Genomic DNA, 17,715 nt, shown 5'->3' with positions numbered 1-17,715 from the left:
TTTAGTAGTTTTCTGTCTACGTGATAATGATTAACCTTTATAGTCAGTCAGGCTTTGCAGTTTTGGGGGAGGTAAGGAAATGAAGATTCATGGAGAGAAAGGCCAAATTGCTGTGAAGACTAACCAGTAAAGAAGAAGGCAAATAAAACCCATGTATGTGCCCCCATTGCTCAGAAAGCAACTGGATACAGCTCTGGGATGTGTCATCTAACCATATAGCTCCAGACAGTGTTATTTCCATTAATGCATATAAATAGACAACATTTTCCTATAGTTAATTATCCTCCTTGAAAGAATTATAAGGAATCGAGTCAATTGCTCAAGGAAACACTTCAAAAACTGGCTGCACCAAGGGAGTTTGCCTTTGAGGGGAGCTGCCTGGGGAGGCAGGGGCTGGCAGTGGGGTTTGTGCTGCCGCTTGCTCTGGGTGTGCAGTGTCCTTGCTTTGAGCAGGAGCCCAGATCTGTCCCTTGGAGCCCAGAGCTCGGAGCCACGTCTCAGGCAGCACTGCTTCCAGGGCCATTCCCTGCTGAGGCAGGCGGGGAGGCTTTCAGCTGCCTTATCCAGGGATTTCACAACAGCAGTGCTCTCAAGATGGGAGTTTGTAAGCCTGTTAGATCATCTAAGCCATAACTTTTAGGTCAGAAGACAACGCTCTTTCATTAAGCTGTTTCAATGCTTCCATTTTGAAGGGTGGGGGGATGATGCGATAGGCTGAAGACAGCCTTGGCCACATCCTTTGTTCAAAACAAAAGCCTGAAGTAGTCCTTGGTGATGGTAATTATTGAGGGTTTGCTGTCTCAGGTTTGTTGGTGGCTGGTACAGCTGGAGTGACCCAACAGCCATGCTGTGGGTGACAGTCCTTTGTGTCCATCAGCCAGGAAGAAGCCAGGTCTCAGCTTCTGCCTGCTGAACCCTGGGCTAGCAGGACTGAGGGGCTCGGTAAAAGTCATACATTCAGTTCAGGGCAGACAATGAATGATCTTCTGTTCTCAGAAGCAGAAAATTGCCCTTGGTCCTAATAAGTAGATGTAATTAATTCATTCATATCCAGTAGGTTTTGACTGGAATAGTGTTTGTGGTGATGTTGTACTTTGGAAATGGACTATAAAATACTACAAACTGGGAGACAGCCAGTTTCCAGCAGGGTTGTACAGGGAATACCACCCACTGGAGAAGCTAAAAAAACAGAGACAAATCCACTAATTCCAGGTTTGAATCTTGACCCCTTGTGCTAGTATGAACCATAATATAAATACAGTCAAAGATGTTTTATGGAACTACCTTTGCTGACCAGATTAACTTCCAAGAATAAATTTACATAAGGAAAATTTGATCAGCATTTTCCTATAAAAGTCATCAGAACTTTATGGTTAACTTGGAAATGTTTGTTTAAACTTCTTCTTTGAAATCCACAAACATAATATAACACACATGGCACCAATTAGTTCCTTCAGTAAGTTAAACTAAATAAATAAGCCAGACAGAAGTTCTTACTCTTACAATCTGGTAGGTGGTATAGAACTATCTTCATTGCAGGATACCAAAAATAAAATCAAGAGGTTTCAATCAAAAAAGAAATATCCACAGATGAAAAACTCATAAAACAATATGGGTTGGCATACTGGTAGAGGGCCCATGGGTCTGATCTGGTGGTAGTTCCTACCTCCTCTGAGCACACTGTACAAGGCTGTCTTACAGTCAGCAAAGGATGGGTCATAAATAAAAGCTCAAAATAGTTGAGAAAAAAATAAAAGATTGTAAGTGAATGCACAGAACACCCAACTCCGTGGAACAAAAGTCATCAAGGATTTTGAAAATTTGCCTTTGAAAGGGTGGGGGTACAGCTCTGTAACAATCTTGCCTTTTCCCCAAAAAAGTTTAGATAGAAACAGTTAAAAGAGCTGAGTCAAGAAACCAAGCAACCCAACTCCAATCCTTTCATCTTGAATGGACACTTGGATTATTCCAAACCAAACACGTCTGAAACCTACCCATTGTGGCAGAGAATATCACAATCCCAAGCACATTCATGCCATCACTAGCTCCTGGCTCTGATTTGTAGATCACTTCAGGAGGGGGGGTGATATCCAAGGCAAAGTTCTGGACGTTGGAGCCATTCTCGTCCTGGACTCCGTAGATGATGATGCGACGAGTGGTGCTCTCGGACGGCGCTTTGTTCGATTTAATGATGGGAATACTCCTGGTGCGATACTGAAAGAAAGCAAAGAGGTTTTTATTACAATACCCCAACAGGAATGAATAGTTTAATGAGACCTCCTAAGTGCTCTGTTTCAACAATGCTGCATGTTGAAGGGACTGGCATGAAAAGGAGAATGAACACTCCTGTCTTAATCTGATAAAATTTGTAAAAACAGTGTGAATTTTTGGAAAAGCATAACAAAACCAGAGTTTCCTATAATCAGACCCTGGTGCAGCAAACACTTCGCTTCCTGACAGAGCAACTTTCCTGTAAGATATAATTAGGAATGACTTTCTGAGTGCCCTTCTCTTTGTGAGGTTCCCATGAAATGTTCCCCCAGGTGAAATAAATACATCCATGCCTCTTGCTCCTTTAGAACTTTTAGACAAGCTTTTCTTGCCCAATTCCAACCTGAGTAATTAGATTCTTCCCCAATACATTATTTTGTTGCTTTAATTGAACATGGTATTCTATTCTTCCTTTGTGTGGTGTTGCAGGGTGCTCTTAAATAAATTCCAGCTCTTCTCAGATGGACACGGAGCTGACACGGGAGTGCATATCTATTCTCTAGTCACACTAGAGAGCACTTTATCCCTGTTTTGCCTTCAGATACCATGGCTGCTGAGGCTAAGGGAATAGAACTCATTAATTCCTAAATGCTGAAGGTACTAACAGTGTCTGCAGTCCTATGCCATGTGTATATCTGGGTTGTGTTTTACAAAGGTACATGTTTCATAACAATGCTGGCTCATGTCTTTCATCAGTAAAAGGAATATAGCCACTTACCTGCTTGAATGTGGCCTCAACAAGATTGGCTGGAAACATGTTCCTAAAAATGAACAAATAGAAGAATAATTTCTATGGAACTGAAACCAACTTCTTTTTACTGTGTGTTGGGTCTGCCATGATAAATCAGTTCTTTACCCTCCTGGAGAGCAAGGGCTGGGCAGGTGCAGAGGATGCCACTCTCTCCCACTGAGCCATACAGCTGTGCCTGGCTGAGCACAGCTCAGCAGAGACAGCTCTTCAGAACTGAAGTTTTGGGACTTGCTTCCAAACACCTGGGGTGAGACCCAGGAGCTCTGGCTACAAATTCTGGCTCTGCCACAGTCTCCGTGTTGTAACTGGGGTGACAGAATTGCTATGATTCCCTTCCCCATCTGCTGAATGGTGGGAAGAATATTCTTTTATTTATATTCTTTATTTTATGTACTATTCTTTTATTTATATTTTGTCTTTCCTACTTAGATAATGAGCTGTTCTGGACAGTCAGGGATGTATTCCTGAGACCCCTGTGTGCTGTAATCTGCTGTGGGACTTCTAAGTACTCCTGTGCTAATTCATAAACTCTAGTACCCCAATATATTTTCATCACTAAAATTGCAAGTGATGTATACTTTGCAGTGGTTTGGTCAAGAACAGTTTGCTTTTCAAAAAGAGGATCTCTTTCCTGAGATTGAGATTGAGCTAAAAGAGATTGAGCTGAAAGAGTTGAGATTAGAGCTGTATACTGCTAAATTTTATTTAGATACAGTTCTGAGGCTTCAGAATAAGAACCTGAATGAGGTCAACAGCTTCATCTTTGCTCACAGCTGAGCTACAGAGGAAGGCAATGACCCAACACTGAGATTGCAGGGAGACCAATAGATTTTTAATTCCAAAAGAGATTATTTTTGTCACCTTTTCTGACTTTCTGTGTATCTCACTCTGTAACATTTCACATAATTATATATGGAGCTAATTTATAATTTCAGTTTGAGCTGGAAAGACAGAAAGACATTCAATCCTTATTTGAAATGGAGAGTACACCCTCTGCAGGCTTCAAAGAGGAATCATAGTATAATTAGGAAAAAACAGCTAAAAAATCATACATTTCCATGCAGCATTTGGGAACCAATATTTGTGTGATGATTCTAATAGGATCATTTTCAGGACTGATTTATTTCCAACCCTAAGCCTCTGAACCTTGGGGCAGAAGAAAGTGAGAGTCTAAGCACTGGCTTAGAAAACATGATTTTTTTTCTAAGTGATCATAACATGATGTTATGGTCACACTTAAAAGTATGAGGTAGATTCTGCATCAGTAGCATCAATCACTGAGAGCAATTGCTACAAAAAGGTAATTGATTATCGTTTTTAGGGAGAACTGTGGGAGAAAATTTTTAATTAAGTGATAGTAGTACTGCCTAATGATTGAAAGAGAAGACTGAACATGAGAGGAAGTTGTTGGCCTGCTGCTCGAGGGCAGATGAGTCTCATAAAGGCATTGGATTGTCTCTGCAGACTGTCCATGAAGCTGCTGATTGTCTGGTTCAAATGTCAAGTGTGCAGCCAAAGCAAGACACAGGCAAGAGGCAGCTGTGCATCCTTTCCCTGTCAGGTGCAGGCACAACCTTGTGCCTGAGCCCTGGGGCTTGGCTGACACAGGGAACCAGCTGAGGAGCAGCTGGATGGAGCTGGGCCTGGCAAAGTGGAGAGGATGTTCATAGGAGGGGGAGCACTGGACAGTACAGGTGGTTACTGCTTTATTATGCCTCATAAGGGAATTCTGCTTGCACATTGTTAAAGGCTTCATTAATATTAACTTGCCTTTATTTTGCTGGGCTGAAAGGTGCTGCAGGAGTGCTCAGTGTGGTGGTTGTGCTCTGACCTGCTGTGTGAATGTGAAATATCCTGAAAGCAGAGATCCACACAGAGATTCCGGCACAGCTCTGAATATGCACCTCACGTACAAGCTGTGGCTTTGCACAGAAACATGAATTTAATTGCTGATGACTTCCACTTTCTCCCTCATAGTCCTAATTAGTAGAATTAAGAACAATTAAGACTGCTTGAGAAGGGAAATATCATATGGTTAGTAGCTAGATTAAATGTTAGACAAATTTGTAGAGGATTAAAGCATTTTGTTTCTTTATCATTCTTTATCCTGCAGGAATTACAACTACCCACTTAATACTAGATGCTGGAATTCTCCCAATATTTTTTAATAAATTATGCACTGTGATCCAGTCTTTGAGACTAGCCTTACCAAAGTTACACAATTTATCTGGTGAAAGGATGACCTAAATATGCTTGCCAGAGCCTCAGCTTATTTTTATTTTAAGCTGGTTTACTTGGATTGAGAAAATCCAGTATTAGCCAAAATTAAGTTTTGTCAGTCGAAAACATTTAAGAGAGCAATTGGTGAATGAGAACTTTAATGGACTAAAAACAAAAAATGAGAAGAAAGAATTGAACTGCCAGCTAGAGATGGAAGGTAATTGGGAGGGTTTCTTGGTTCTGTCAGGCCTCTTCAGAAACACTTGTTGCTTGAGGGGTATGTTTTGCTGCACACTGATATTGCCAGCCATGAGCTGGCTGTTTAGCAAGGATCTCCTGAGAGTGGTTCAGAACAAGGGACTGAAGGGAGAGTGATAAGGAGGATTTGACTTTTTAGTACAGAACTGGGATGGGGAGGCTGGCTGGATCCTCACAAGGTCCTGGGATAGCCCTCCTGTGGGTTCCTGCCCACCAAACCTGAGTCCTGGGGAATGCTGCAGAGTGGGAGCTTCAGTCTGGCTCAGAATCCAGACACGTGCATTTGCCCCAGCATGCAGCAAAATGAATGGCAGAGTGTTGTACCTGTCCATCTCTGCCCACCTCTGTTCCAAGCACCCAGCCTGCCACCAGATTGTCCCCTGCAGACCTCTATGAGCTTTACTGCAGCTCTGGATGAGATCCAGATGTACTCACATGGATCAGGTCCCCAGATCCTAAAGTGAGGCTGTGTCTCTACTCAGGCACTGTGTTTATCACTGATATAAATTAAAGTAAATTTATCACTGATGTAATTAAAGTCACTGCCAGCACCTAGGAAGGAGTGATTCAAACTGAGCTCATCATTACTGTCAGCACCTATAAATACTCTTGTCTTTGTTCAATTAAGAAAGCCAAGCAGATAAAATACTTTTGAAGCTGCAGCATTGCTTGCAGATTGCTTACAAGACACAGGTCACAAAATAACAGTGCAGGAAACTTAACGTGATCTGGGATTTATTTCCCTAGCACAAGCAATATTGTCTAACCTCAGTGGCTCAGTTCAGCATTGCTAGCAGAAATAATTTCACGTAAGAGTAGGGAATTAAACCTACTGCATAACAGTGACTGAGTCTGGTTTAAAACATAGATAAATTTAGGTCTGAGACAAGGATATTGTTGTAAAACAGAAACTGAAGACATAGGCTTTCTGGTTACATAAAAAAATTACAGCTAAATACTGCCTGCCCTGAGGAATAACATTTCCCAGAGCATCTTCTGCCTCAGGAACTCTGCCAGATAGAGCAGGAGTATTCAGCTGGGCCTAAAAGGATGAATGTGCATGAAACTTGAATTCAGCTCAGTGAACCTTCTACAGAGCTGAGCTACTGAGCCCAGCTGGCACGGCAGGCCTGGCCTGCCTTTGCTGTGACAGCAGCACATACGCACAAGTGACCCACTAATCACCATCTTTGACTGCAGCTGCTGTGATGCACAGGCACATTCTACGAGCACATTTTGGAGCCTTTCCCTAATTCTGCATGGGCTAAGAGGATTCAGATGTAGATGTATTGAATTAGTATCGTGTATGTACATATAATACGAGACAACTATGGCAGCGTATGTTCTGCACTTCGGCAGTCGTGGATTTTGAGGAAATCCTAAAGACTTGTATAAAGTGCAGGCAGCACCTGGTCTGAGCAGCAGGTCTGAGGGTGCAGCTTCCCATTAACACAGGATGAATTAGCATCTTGCCAAAAGTGGAAGGTCCTCTTCCCTTCCCCATTGTCTCCCATCAGCTGACCTATGAATTAACAGAGTTGATTGATTTTGCTCCCCTAATTTCAGCAGCTTTAGGAAGCTGAATTGTGTTAGGAAGCCATTCTTCAGCACTGTCCCCAGGATGTGGGAGCCCTCTTGTCTCTTTGGAAGGTGGTTGGCTCAGAACCACAGTAGTGGCACAAAGAGCAGCACAGTTAAACTGTGTCACTGTGACGCTGTTAACCGAACTGTCCAGAGAACATGAGCCTGCAGCCACTGGGACAGCTCCTTCACATCTCCTGGATAACTTCTGTTAGAAATAACAGGCCAGATTCTGCTTTCAGTAATGCTACTGAATGTCTGAAATATTCATTCTGAGTCCTTACCACAGTGCCATTAACTCAAAGCATTCAGCTTTTGCAGATCCTTTCAGTCAGAAATGAGGCCAGCGGCTCTAGCGCGGGGCTGCCGCAGGTACAGCAGATGTTTCCTTGACTCAGAGCACCCCTTCCCTCTGGCACTCTGTGCTCTGCAGCCCCAATCTGGTTTTGCTCTCAGACTTCGATGTTATCAGCACCTAATCCCTGCCACACCAGACAGTCTGGCTGCAGTCTCCCATGTTGTGGAATTAAAGCCACCAGACTGGGGGTTTTGCTGCATATGTGTCCTCATAATATTTATTGGCCTATATTTGCCCTAGGCATAAAGCAGCTTTGGATGCTCTGCTCTCAAATTTGAGCAAGCGTAGCTGAGCTTGCAAGAACATTGTTTTAAGGCTGGGAATTTGACAGTATTCTAATGTTTGCATGTTTGAGACCTTACCCTGTCACTACATACAGCAAGGGTACAGAGAGCAATACTGGATCTTGAATGGCTTGACATGAGAACTGTAAAGTTTCCAAGTTTTTCAAGAATGAACAGCACTGTAGCTTCCATTTACTATAGGCTGAGGTCATTCTCAGTGACATTACCTTAATCTCAAGAATTTGTTTACTTTTTATGTCCTCTGCATGAATTCATCATCAGCTGTGTAGACTCCTCCCTACTGTTACACATGAGCTGCAAATCCTGTCCCTAGTCATACATGTGATACCTTCCTGCTGGTGTCAGGGGCTCCAGCAGGGTTTGCACTGCTGAAAGCAAGGGCAAAATTTAATCCAGAAAGACAAAAAAACCCAACCTATGGCAGGGGCCATGTGAGAAACCATCTTGCACATCAGTAGTCACCTCTGGTACCTCATCTAATTTCTCAGTATCAGTCATACTACCTCCTGCTGAAAGGACCAAAGAAGGCTGTTGCAGAATTAATGAGGCACTAAAATCCTCATTATTGGGATAAAAAGTACTTACAGAAGGCAAAAATCACTAATTGGGTCTAAGTTACTTTGTCTTGCTTTGTTTTTTTTCAAAGATCAGAGCAGAACTCATATTGTGGAATCGTTTTGTCAAATTTGGACTTTTTATCTGTCGTGAGGGCTGCAAGGCATTTCAGTTCCAGGAAAGGATCTGAACTTTCTTATCCTGCTTCCTCTGAAAGAAAAGGTCCTGACAAAGCCCCAGAAGGGCTGTGGCTCTCTGAAAGTGGAAGCACAAGTACATCACAGCTTTAGGCATCTCAAAAAGGCCGAATTATATCAAAGGTAACACGACAGGCCCAACATATTTCCACTGTGGTTCTAACAAGGCAAGTTATTCCATAAAAAGTGTGTGTTGACACTGGGAGAGGTCCAGACCAATTGTCAGGAGGATGGACAACAAATTCCCCTGCAAGGTCAAAGCTTTCCTAGTGCACTTTTAATTCCTGGTCCCTGTGCACCTCCCCCTCTGTGACTAAAGCCTCCTGACCAGAGAGCAGGATTTGCTTCATAGCCCATCTCCTCAGGGTCGTTTTCATCGTGGAATTATCTTTATTCCATGTTGGATTAATTTTGAGCCAAATAAAGACCCCACAGTTAGAGGGTTGAGATTTCTTTGTAAATACTTAAGGTTGGGGTTCCTGTGGAAATCAAACTCTTAAAAATTAACCAGAAGCAAAGACCTGGTCCCAGGGCAGAACATTTCTGGCATAAGGCTGGTTTTGTGAGATGAAAACAACCTGGCAATCTGAAAAGAGTAAAAAATGGTGCTTTGCCATAGGAGACAGATAAATATTTCTATCACAGTACACAGTAGCTTTTGGCAAAAGATACGTTAATGTACAGCATACTTATTTTCAAAACTTCTTTCATAGTTTAAAGCTGGATCATTTAATGCACTCTATATTACTGTGTCTACATACAATTCAGTCTTCACTTGTAAACTTCTAAAGGTGTGATTCCTGATTTTGCACAGCTTGGACTTTTTCCACACTACAATAGATCCTGAGGTTTTTCTGCCCTATTTTCAAGAAACACAATCTCAATAATATAGAATATAGCCCTTAGCTTGAAAAAAGGGAAAGGAAGTGATTTTAAAGAGTGCTCAGGATTCCCCATGAAAATGTAAATCCTCTACAGTGTTTTATCCTCTTCTAACTCTTACTGGTATAAAAATAGAGCCTCTCTTGGTTAAGCCAAATTCATTTTCTGGGTACCTGCTATTAAATTGGATGCAATCATGAATTTTCAGTGGTAAAATGCTCTGATTTCTCCCTCCAATAAACTTCAGAAATGCACAAATGTATTTGTCTTGGGTCGAGGTGTGATTTGATCCTGTCTTCCTTCACTGAATCGGTTTATTTGGGGCTTTTGAGCTGAATAAGTTTACAATGCCACTCTGTCTTGTTAGACTTGAGAAAAACCAATAACGTATGTGAGCCCTGCACCTGCTGGTGCCCAAATCTGCAGTCAGCCTGATCTAAAACAGGAGGGGAAACCCAGTTTGGCTGGGACTTTGCTTGTTTGTTTTATTTCATAAGCCGAATTTTATTTCCCTTGGTGGGAAGTGCAGGTGGCATGGTTTCAGTCACAGCAGAATCTCCCCTTCCAAATCAAAGGTAACAGATGTCGTGGAAATATTAACTGCTAATGTCAACAGTGTCCTCCTGGCTCACAGAAGGAGCTTTGCAAATGTTTGTCCTCAAATTATAGGCCTTTTCTATTTTCTTAGTTAGGTGATTATGCTACAAAAGTAAACCTAATATTTTAAATGGAACACTGTTCCTGTAAGTATGTCCCTTTTTGTCCTTTTGACAACAAAACACTCAAAAGCTGAATTACTTTTAAAGAATTGTGTCTTGCCTTCCTTAGTTTCTTAACTCATAAAAGGCTGTTAAAATGTCACTCTTATTTTTGCAGAGAAAGTATAAAGTTAATTCCAGTAATTTCCACAGGAAGAAGAAGGCAGAGGTGTTTGTTGATTCACTGCTATTGAGATGCCCCAAAGCCACATTCCTACAAGAACCCTACCAGCTCTTGTATGAGCTGGGAATATTTCTTCTGGCCCAACAGAATTTTCTGAACAATCCTCAGTGAAGTAATTTCTTTTCCATGTGTTTTGGTTCTCTGGTTGTAAGAATGGAAAATGGTCCTTGCCTACCTCACAGGGGTATTGCACATCATGAGAATGAATCCATAAAAACATAAAGCACCAGGTGCTTAAAGACAACATGATCCTTAGCCTGAGGATTATATAGAGCTTTAAATGGAAGAAAATGTACTTTCATAGGCCTTGCAGTGCTTACAGCAGAAACCTTGAATAAAATGAGGGCACATTTATACATCTGTCTCAGTGGAGCAATAAAGTGGTGGCTAAAGAGAGAAGCATCTTGAGAACAGCATCTCCTGCACAGCTTCAGAGTCACAGCTGCCTCTGAGCTTGTCCTTATCCAGATCCAATAGAGAGGAGGTTCTGCAAGGGGAGGTTCCTGCACAGGAACCACCTGGTGGAATGGGCATCTTCCACAGGCAGCAGAACGTTCTTGTTCCAAATCCCTGGGGTTCTCTTTAGAAAGGAAATCTTTCAAGTACAGCTGTTCAGAGTGGCAAAAAAAAAAAAATGTTTGAACCATGGATGCAATTTTTGAGGCATGAAATTCAGGATGTTGATGAGATTATGTATCTCCTGGCTGATGTGAGGTTTAGAACCATTTCAGAATTATTCAGAATTATTATCTCCTCACCAAATCATTGTTGTTTTGGGGTTGTGTTTGTTTGTTTGACTTTTTTTTTACATAATGGACAAATATTTTGGGGTTGTTGTTTGTTTGTTTGGCTTTTTTGTTTACATAATGGACAAATACACATGGGAAACACCGTCTACAAAATAATTCAAAATAATAATAATGTAGTTATTGATTAGTGTTGCAAGTGTTTAGGATAACCACGAGGGTCTGCTCTAGTTTTTGGTTTAATTTTTGCTGATTCAGTATATTCTTTAATTTCTAATTAAAACCACTACTAAAAGCAAAAATCTCACACAAAAATTCAAGACATTCAGTTTCTAGCAACATCTTTCCTGCCAAAAGTTCTAGACTTGACAATGTCATCTGTAACATCACAAGAAATAAAAATGTTTTTCATCATTTCAAAGTGGCTTCAAATCTGAAATCAATGAGGTTGAATACATGCATCCCCATGCCAAGATTCATGCTTTTAAAATAAACCCCACAATAATGTCACATATATCATCTCTTCACTTGTACATTTAGCATTCTTCATTTGCAGAATACCAGATGTTTCCTGTGTAAACTTCTGGGCACATATGCAATTGATAAATGGAGAGGAAATTAATGAATTGAGAAGATAAGCCAATCTGGGCTGGAAAAGATGGTTTCCAGCTGTGAATGGAAGTGATTTATCATTGAGCTAAAGGATCAGCTTTTCTAGCTCAAACCAGCAGATACATCATTACATTTAATCCAGACTTCCACACAGATATTTAAGAGTCTTGCAACCGACTGCAGCAGAGCCAGAGTTTCACCCATAGTGTTTGCCTAGGCTGAAAGCCCATTCCCCACAGTTCTGTTGTTATTATTTATTTATTTACTTAGTGTGGTTATTTCTGTAGCAGAGGAATAAAAACCATCCATTTGTGCTCTCAGGATAGAAAGAGTGCAGCTGTGGCTGCTGCTGAGCGCAGCAAAAGGAGACTGAGCTCCATTTAAGCTCCTGGAACTGGATTCTCTCTCTTTAACCTTTGGTAATGTGAGGGGCATGTTGAGCTTGCCACTGTTGACACCTGCCCAAACCAGTGAAGAATTTAAGGTTTTGCAGACTAGAAACACATGGCTGCTTGGAAACTTCAATACCTGAAATGTGCACACATGCTATTATGATTTGCTTGGGTAAATGTTTGTAGAAAAGTGAAATTATAGAAGATACTTGCAAATATCTAGATCAGGACATGTTTTTGACCTGCAGTGAGGCTCAGAGGAATAAAGTGTTCCCAAACCTCACCACAACACCCCTGGTGTACAGGGAGTAGCCAGGCAGAGGTGAAGAGATGAGGTGGTAACTCAGGTCTTGGACTTTTTTTGCAGACACAATAGTACAGAAAATTTTGATTTTGAAAACCCAGATTACTTTCCATCTAACTCATCTCCATGACAAGCCTACTCTGAGCCTCTAAAGGTGACTGGGCTGGTGTGAGAAAGGGAATGAGAACCTGAGGTGAGGGAGACCCTTCCCAGACAGAGCTGTAAGCTCCATTTGGATGTATCTTTGCACTGTGTGTCCCACTGTGCCTTCCAGCGTCTCTGACCGAGGCCTTAGAAACAGCTCAGCAGGAATGGTCCCCTGACACTGCCACTGTGAACACAGTCACTAAGGTCACATTTTTTTCTTAGATTCTCTTTTACTTCTTATGCTACTCTGTCATACTAGGGAATTCAAAGCTCCTGTAACTTGCTCTTGGTGTAGGAATTCCAGTCCTTTGTGCAGCAGAAGCAGAAGAATGTGACTTAACCCCATGTCACAAAGAGACGTGGCAATTCCACTGCACATCCATCCCTCGTGGCAAAGTCACTGGAGAGATACAGATGGGTACCTTCCAGTGCAGATAAAGGTGGTGGTTTTGTGAGAAGCTACAAAAGAGATTGTTCTCTGCTGCTGCTCCATGACTAAAATAATTTGGCCCATTCTCACCAAGACATTGATAAAATACAGGTGGCTTGGGTAAATGCAACTTGGAGGAGAAAAGAAGGATCTTTTGTAAGCTTCTCTTCCCAGATCCTTCTGATTTGAAGTCCAAGTAAGTCTAATTAAAGTACTTTGTGTGCTGACGTGCTGTTAGGGTCAGGAATTTGGGTTTTTGAAAGGCAAACTGTGAACCATTTTTAATTTCAGTAAGTTGAACTCCAAAGAGAATTCTCTGTGGCACGGATACACACTTGGCCTGAAGTCCCTTGACTGATGAGAACAGCAACTTGAGGAACTACCAAGCAAAGGCAAAACTTGGTCTTTCTGCATGAGCAAAATAAATCCAAGGCACAGAATATGTTCAGTCAACAAACTAATCCCACTAGCACCTGAAATATTAGGACAAAAAGGGATTTCAGGCAAGGCCATCAAATTCCAGCAGTGCCCTAATGCTGCTCTAAAAGGACAACTGTGTCTTTTGCCAAACAAAATAAAACAAATAAGAAAAAGCCCCAAAGCAGAATAAAAAATACACAACAGTGGTCTTTCTAAGTGTGTCCTTTATCTGCAAATTGGCATGAACAGCTATAACTGCACTTTTAAGAATTATTTTCTGAAAAATGTGTGTTTCACCCCTCTATTTAAGGTTTTGCCTATTGCAGCTGTCTACTCTTATTTAAATTAACATTCAGTTTTAATACTCCCTTGACCCTAATAATGGATTTGATGGTAAGGTCCACAGGCTGTACATATGGAGCCCTGTGGGGTATAAAAAACCTGCTCCATTGTTGTTGGTTGGTGGCCATTCATTTAAATTTTACAAGAAACAGCCAGTATAAACATCTGATAACTTAAAAACTATCTTCTGAAACTTACTTTTTTCTCAGTCTCAACAAAATATTTATCCTTAGATTCAGAACTGAGGCTCAGGCCACAGTTCCTCCTGCAGTTCTGTACAAAATGCTGCCTTCAGAAAGCACAAAGAATGGATGTCATTACCTGATTAAGTCCAGCAGTGCATCTGCAGAGCTCATGATGGGCTTTCCACCCTCCTCAGTGCTCTCCTTCTGGGCTGCTCCACCAGGGTGGATAATGGACACCATAATTATTCCCACAACCACAGCCACAAAGGTTGTCCACAGGTAGTAAGTGACAGTTATGATTCCCAAGCGACTGGAAGTCTTGGCATCCAGGGCTGCCAGCCCAGACATCAAGCTGTGGGAAGAAAACAGCACAAATTGTATTTAAATGAACATTATTTTCCATTACATTAATGCAGCTGAAAGCCTAATTTCTGAATTATTCCACCCTGCCTGCTTCTCTGACAGCTGATTACGTGTGTCAGTGTTTCAATAAGCTTGCCAGTAACGCTGCAGCTGTAGTCTCTGTGTCTGAAGGGGCATTTTCCAAGTGCCAGGTGAGATCCTGGTTACTGGAAGGAACTTGCAAGCTCAGGCTGCACATGTGGGGACTGAATCCCACTGACTCTTCCCTGAAATTCCAGGGACAGTTTTACACAAGTTACACATGGGATGGCTCAATTCACAGGAGCAGTGGCAATAGTTACTAAAACTCAGTGTGTCATACTTTACACATAATTTTACAGAATAATAGAATAATTCAGGTTTGAATGGACCTCTGAAGAAAATCCAATCAACCCACTCAGCCCTTCCTGTGTGAAGTGGGTACACAAAATTAAAAACATTAACGGGCAATTTTGTCATATAGTCCATTCTTAAGCAAAAATAATAACTTTTTTTTTCTTTTTAAAGAAATTCAATGTATTTTTGCTTTACCAGGGAGCACATTGGGAGCAGACTGTAATTCAGTGTGCCTCCAGTCTAAAAGGGGACAGTGGATGGGATCCAGAGGAAACACCTCCATGGGAAGTGTGGCTACCCAGCTGGGAGCAGAGAACATGCTGTGATCACTTCAGCCTTTCCATGGAATCAGAGAACAACAGAGTCATACAATCATAGAATATGCTGAGTTGGAAGGGACCCATCAGGATCTTTCCTTTTCATTACCTCTTCTCCCTGCCCAGCACTGCCAGAGCATCACCAGTGTTGCACAGTTTGCCTGTGCCAAGCCATGCAATTCTCTACCATGAGATTTAACTCCCCCTGAGCTCCTCTTGTACAAGCAGATTAGACAGGGCTCTCTTTGGCCCTGAGATTTCCTTAGGCTGCTCTGACATAGACCCTCATGCAATTTCCAAGTGACCTGAGTCTGGGATTTGATTTTCCACTGACAGCAGTGTGGTTTGGGGCTTTAAATTGAGATTTCCCTTTGGATAATTCTCTGTGAATTCTCCAAAGCATACATCTCAGGAAAAGTACAGGTGAAATAAAATACCACATTTGTTATTAGGTGTGTCCAGCTTTCTTATCAAAACAGGCTTCTCTGTTCTCAAAAATATTTCTTAAGCTGCACCTCCTTGAATGAAACCTCCTTGACCTCACTCTGCTGAGAGAGGATGTCTAGAGCCAATGCTAAAGTGCAGCTTAACATTTATAGTAGATTTAATGAAATCAAATGGGTGGATTTAGTGTTCAGGTTCCAGCCATCCACTAGATTAATTAAGAAAATGTATTGCTTTTCTGCATTGCCAATCTCTCATCTAGCATGGGTTTTGTTAACACTATAGGAGCAAGGGTGCACTGGAGTTTGGATAATTTAGAAAATTAGCATCTCAGCAACTCTCACTCTTGTAACCATTGTTCTTTGCTTTTATTTATCAGTGGATTTGATAAAAATCCTATCTTTCTGTATGTCTGCAAAGCACTGTGTGCAAACACAGCACTGCATATTGAAAATACAGTAGTAGGAATGCTACTTTGTTCCTTGACATTTCCCTTGGATGAGTTCATGCAGAAGAGTAAATAGTTCTAAAACATTTTTTAAAATAAAACAGTTAAATATATTTATCTCAAGTTAATGTGACAGTTTTCTGTTAAAAAAGCCCTGAGTTGTTATTAGATTTTTAGGACTGAACTCTTCTCTCAGGCTGAGGTTCCACAGGCCATTGAGCCATTTTGACAGCTCATTTCTGCACAGAGTAGATACCTGTATTGTACTGGAGTACAGCACTGTTCCACCCCAACATTCCCAGGGGGAAAAAAAAAGAAAAATGAGAATCAGGTTGATTTTTAACCAGTTGGATGTTCTTCATGGTAACAGTTTCCAGGGTTCTTTATAGATACATTATGCAGGTGACACCAGAGGTGTGAAGGGCTGACTGTTGAGCAGCAGAGCTCTAACTTGCAGGCAGAGCAGTTCCTGGGAGAGGGCACTGCCAAGGAGATGGAGAATACACTCCCCTTCCCTCTCTGGTGCTGCCCTGGAGCCACTGTCACTGTGGGGAAGCCACCACTGTTCCTGTTGTCCTTGATGCTTCTGGGCCGTGTTGGTTCTACAGAACAACAGAGGGATGAACCCTGTCTTGATTGCTCACCTGAGAAGGATTTCCAGAAGTACTTAGGACAAAAATCCTAATTAAATATGTCCAACGGTTCGGGTGAGTTTAGGGTTGTTACCTCAGCCTCAAGATGCAGGGCCTTAGGATTTGGGAGGATGCTTTTCAGGTGGAATCTAATCTTACCTTGCCTCCTAGGTGGCAAATCCTGAGGGGGCTAATAATGAGATTGCTCTGTCTTGGGGATATTCATTAACAAGATCATCATCTGTAATGAGATTATCCTGTCACCAGATAAAGTCATGCTCAGTTCATGCTGTGATGAGAAAGTCATCAAAAGTAATTAACTATGGAGGTGCAGTGGGATAACTGGGATGTGACAGAAGCATGAGCAGAGGCCTGGGCTCAGTCAAAATCCTATGTTCTCCATGGCCTGCAGTGCTGAGGAAGGGACCACTGGAACCAGTTCTCCAAAGGCTGGGGAGTAACAGTGGTCATTTTAGGCAATAGCTCAGAATCATTTCAGAAAAAAGTGCCTGGAACTAGAATGAGACAGTAATCACTCATTCACTGGTTTTTGTTTGACTTCATGTGTTTGATATCAGAAGGAATGGGACAAAAGACACAAAGGTTAAGAGACATAGAGGTTATCACAGTTATTGTACAAAGCAAGTAATACACAGTCACATCACAGGAGATTATTACTGTTGTCTCTAGAGTTCTAACACTCACACCATGTAGCCAAAGGATGACAAGAACAAGTACTCTTCTTACTTCCTAGGGAACAGGGGCCAGGAGGATAAGCTTCCAGCTGGTTTAAACTAAGACCACTGCATCATGCTCAGGTCCTCCCTCAAAGTCTAATTTTCATCAGACACTCTTGGCTACATAAAAACTTCCTGAAGAGTTTCCCAAGATTCTTCTAAACCAGAGCAAAGCTATTCTCGTGGTTTCCACTGCTAGACTCTCATGAAACACACTGGAATGGAAAGCAGTGTACCTTTAATTTTTGTCAAACCTCAGAATTTGGTTTGCCTTGGAAGAACAGGCAGATATTTGATTCATAGATTGAAATAATTTGAGAAGCTGTGTAGTTAAGTAGCTTCCACACATATGATTCACGTGTAGCTATTTCCATAGCGTGTTTTAATGATTGCCAAATGGACAAAACAGGATTAAGACAATAAAAAGCAATCTGCAGCTTTTCTAAAAAATTACTGTACATCTCACTCCTTTATCAGTCTGGGAAAATAATCCACAAAATT

At 41.6% G+C, this 17,715-nt stretch overlaps 1 protein-coding gene and 1 long non-coding RNA gene across 3 annotated transcripts in view; one reads left to right on the top strand and one right to left on the bottom strand.

Moving 5' to 3' along the window:
* Positions 1–17,715, bottom strand: part of SLC1A7 (solute carrier family 1 member 7) — a 48,578-nt gene that overhangs the window by 18,420 nt on the left and 12,443 nt on the right. Inside the window, exons 3-5 of one of the 2 annotated variants that reach the window (XM_041421528.1) lie at positions 14,035–14,250; positions 2,990–3,032; positions 1,995–2,214 (exon numbers count right to left, since the gene is read on the bottom strand). In XM_041421528.1, coding sequence (XP_041277462.1) covers positions 1,995–2,214; positions 2,990–3,032; positions 14,035–14,250 — 479 coding nt within the window. The remainder of the gene's footprint in view (positions 1–1,994; positions 2,215–2,989; positions 3,033–14,034; positions 14,251–17,715) is intronic. The other variant, XM_041421529.1, reaches the window with a different exon arrangement.
* Positions 1–17,715, top strand: part of LOC121345022 — a 56,322-nt gene that overhangs the window by 27,228 nt on the left and 11,379 nt on the right. The gene's annotated exons all lie outside the window — the stretch shown is intronic.

The sequence above is a fragment of the Onychostruthus taczanowskii genome, unplaced genomic scaffold (genome assembly GCF_017590055.1).
Source record: "Onychostruthus taczanowskii isolate IOZ18803 unplaced genomic scaffold, ASM1759005v1 scaffold7, whole genome shotgun sequence".
NCBI lineage: Eukaryota > Metazoa > Chordata > Aves > Passeriformes > Passeridae > Onychostruthus > Onychostruthus taczanowskii.
The sequence above is the reverse complement of the archived record's forward strand: the minus strand, read 5'-3'. Positions and strand labels throughout refer to the sequence as shown.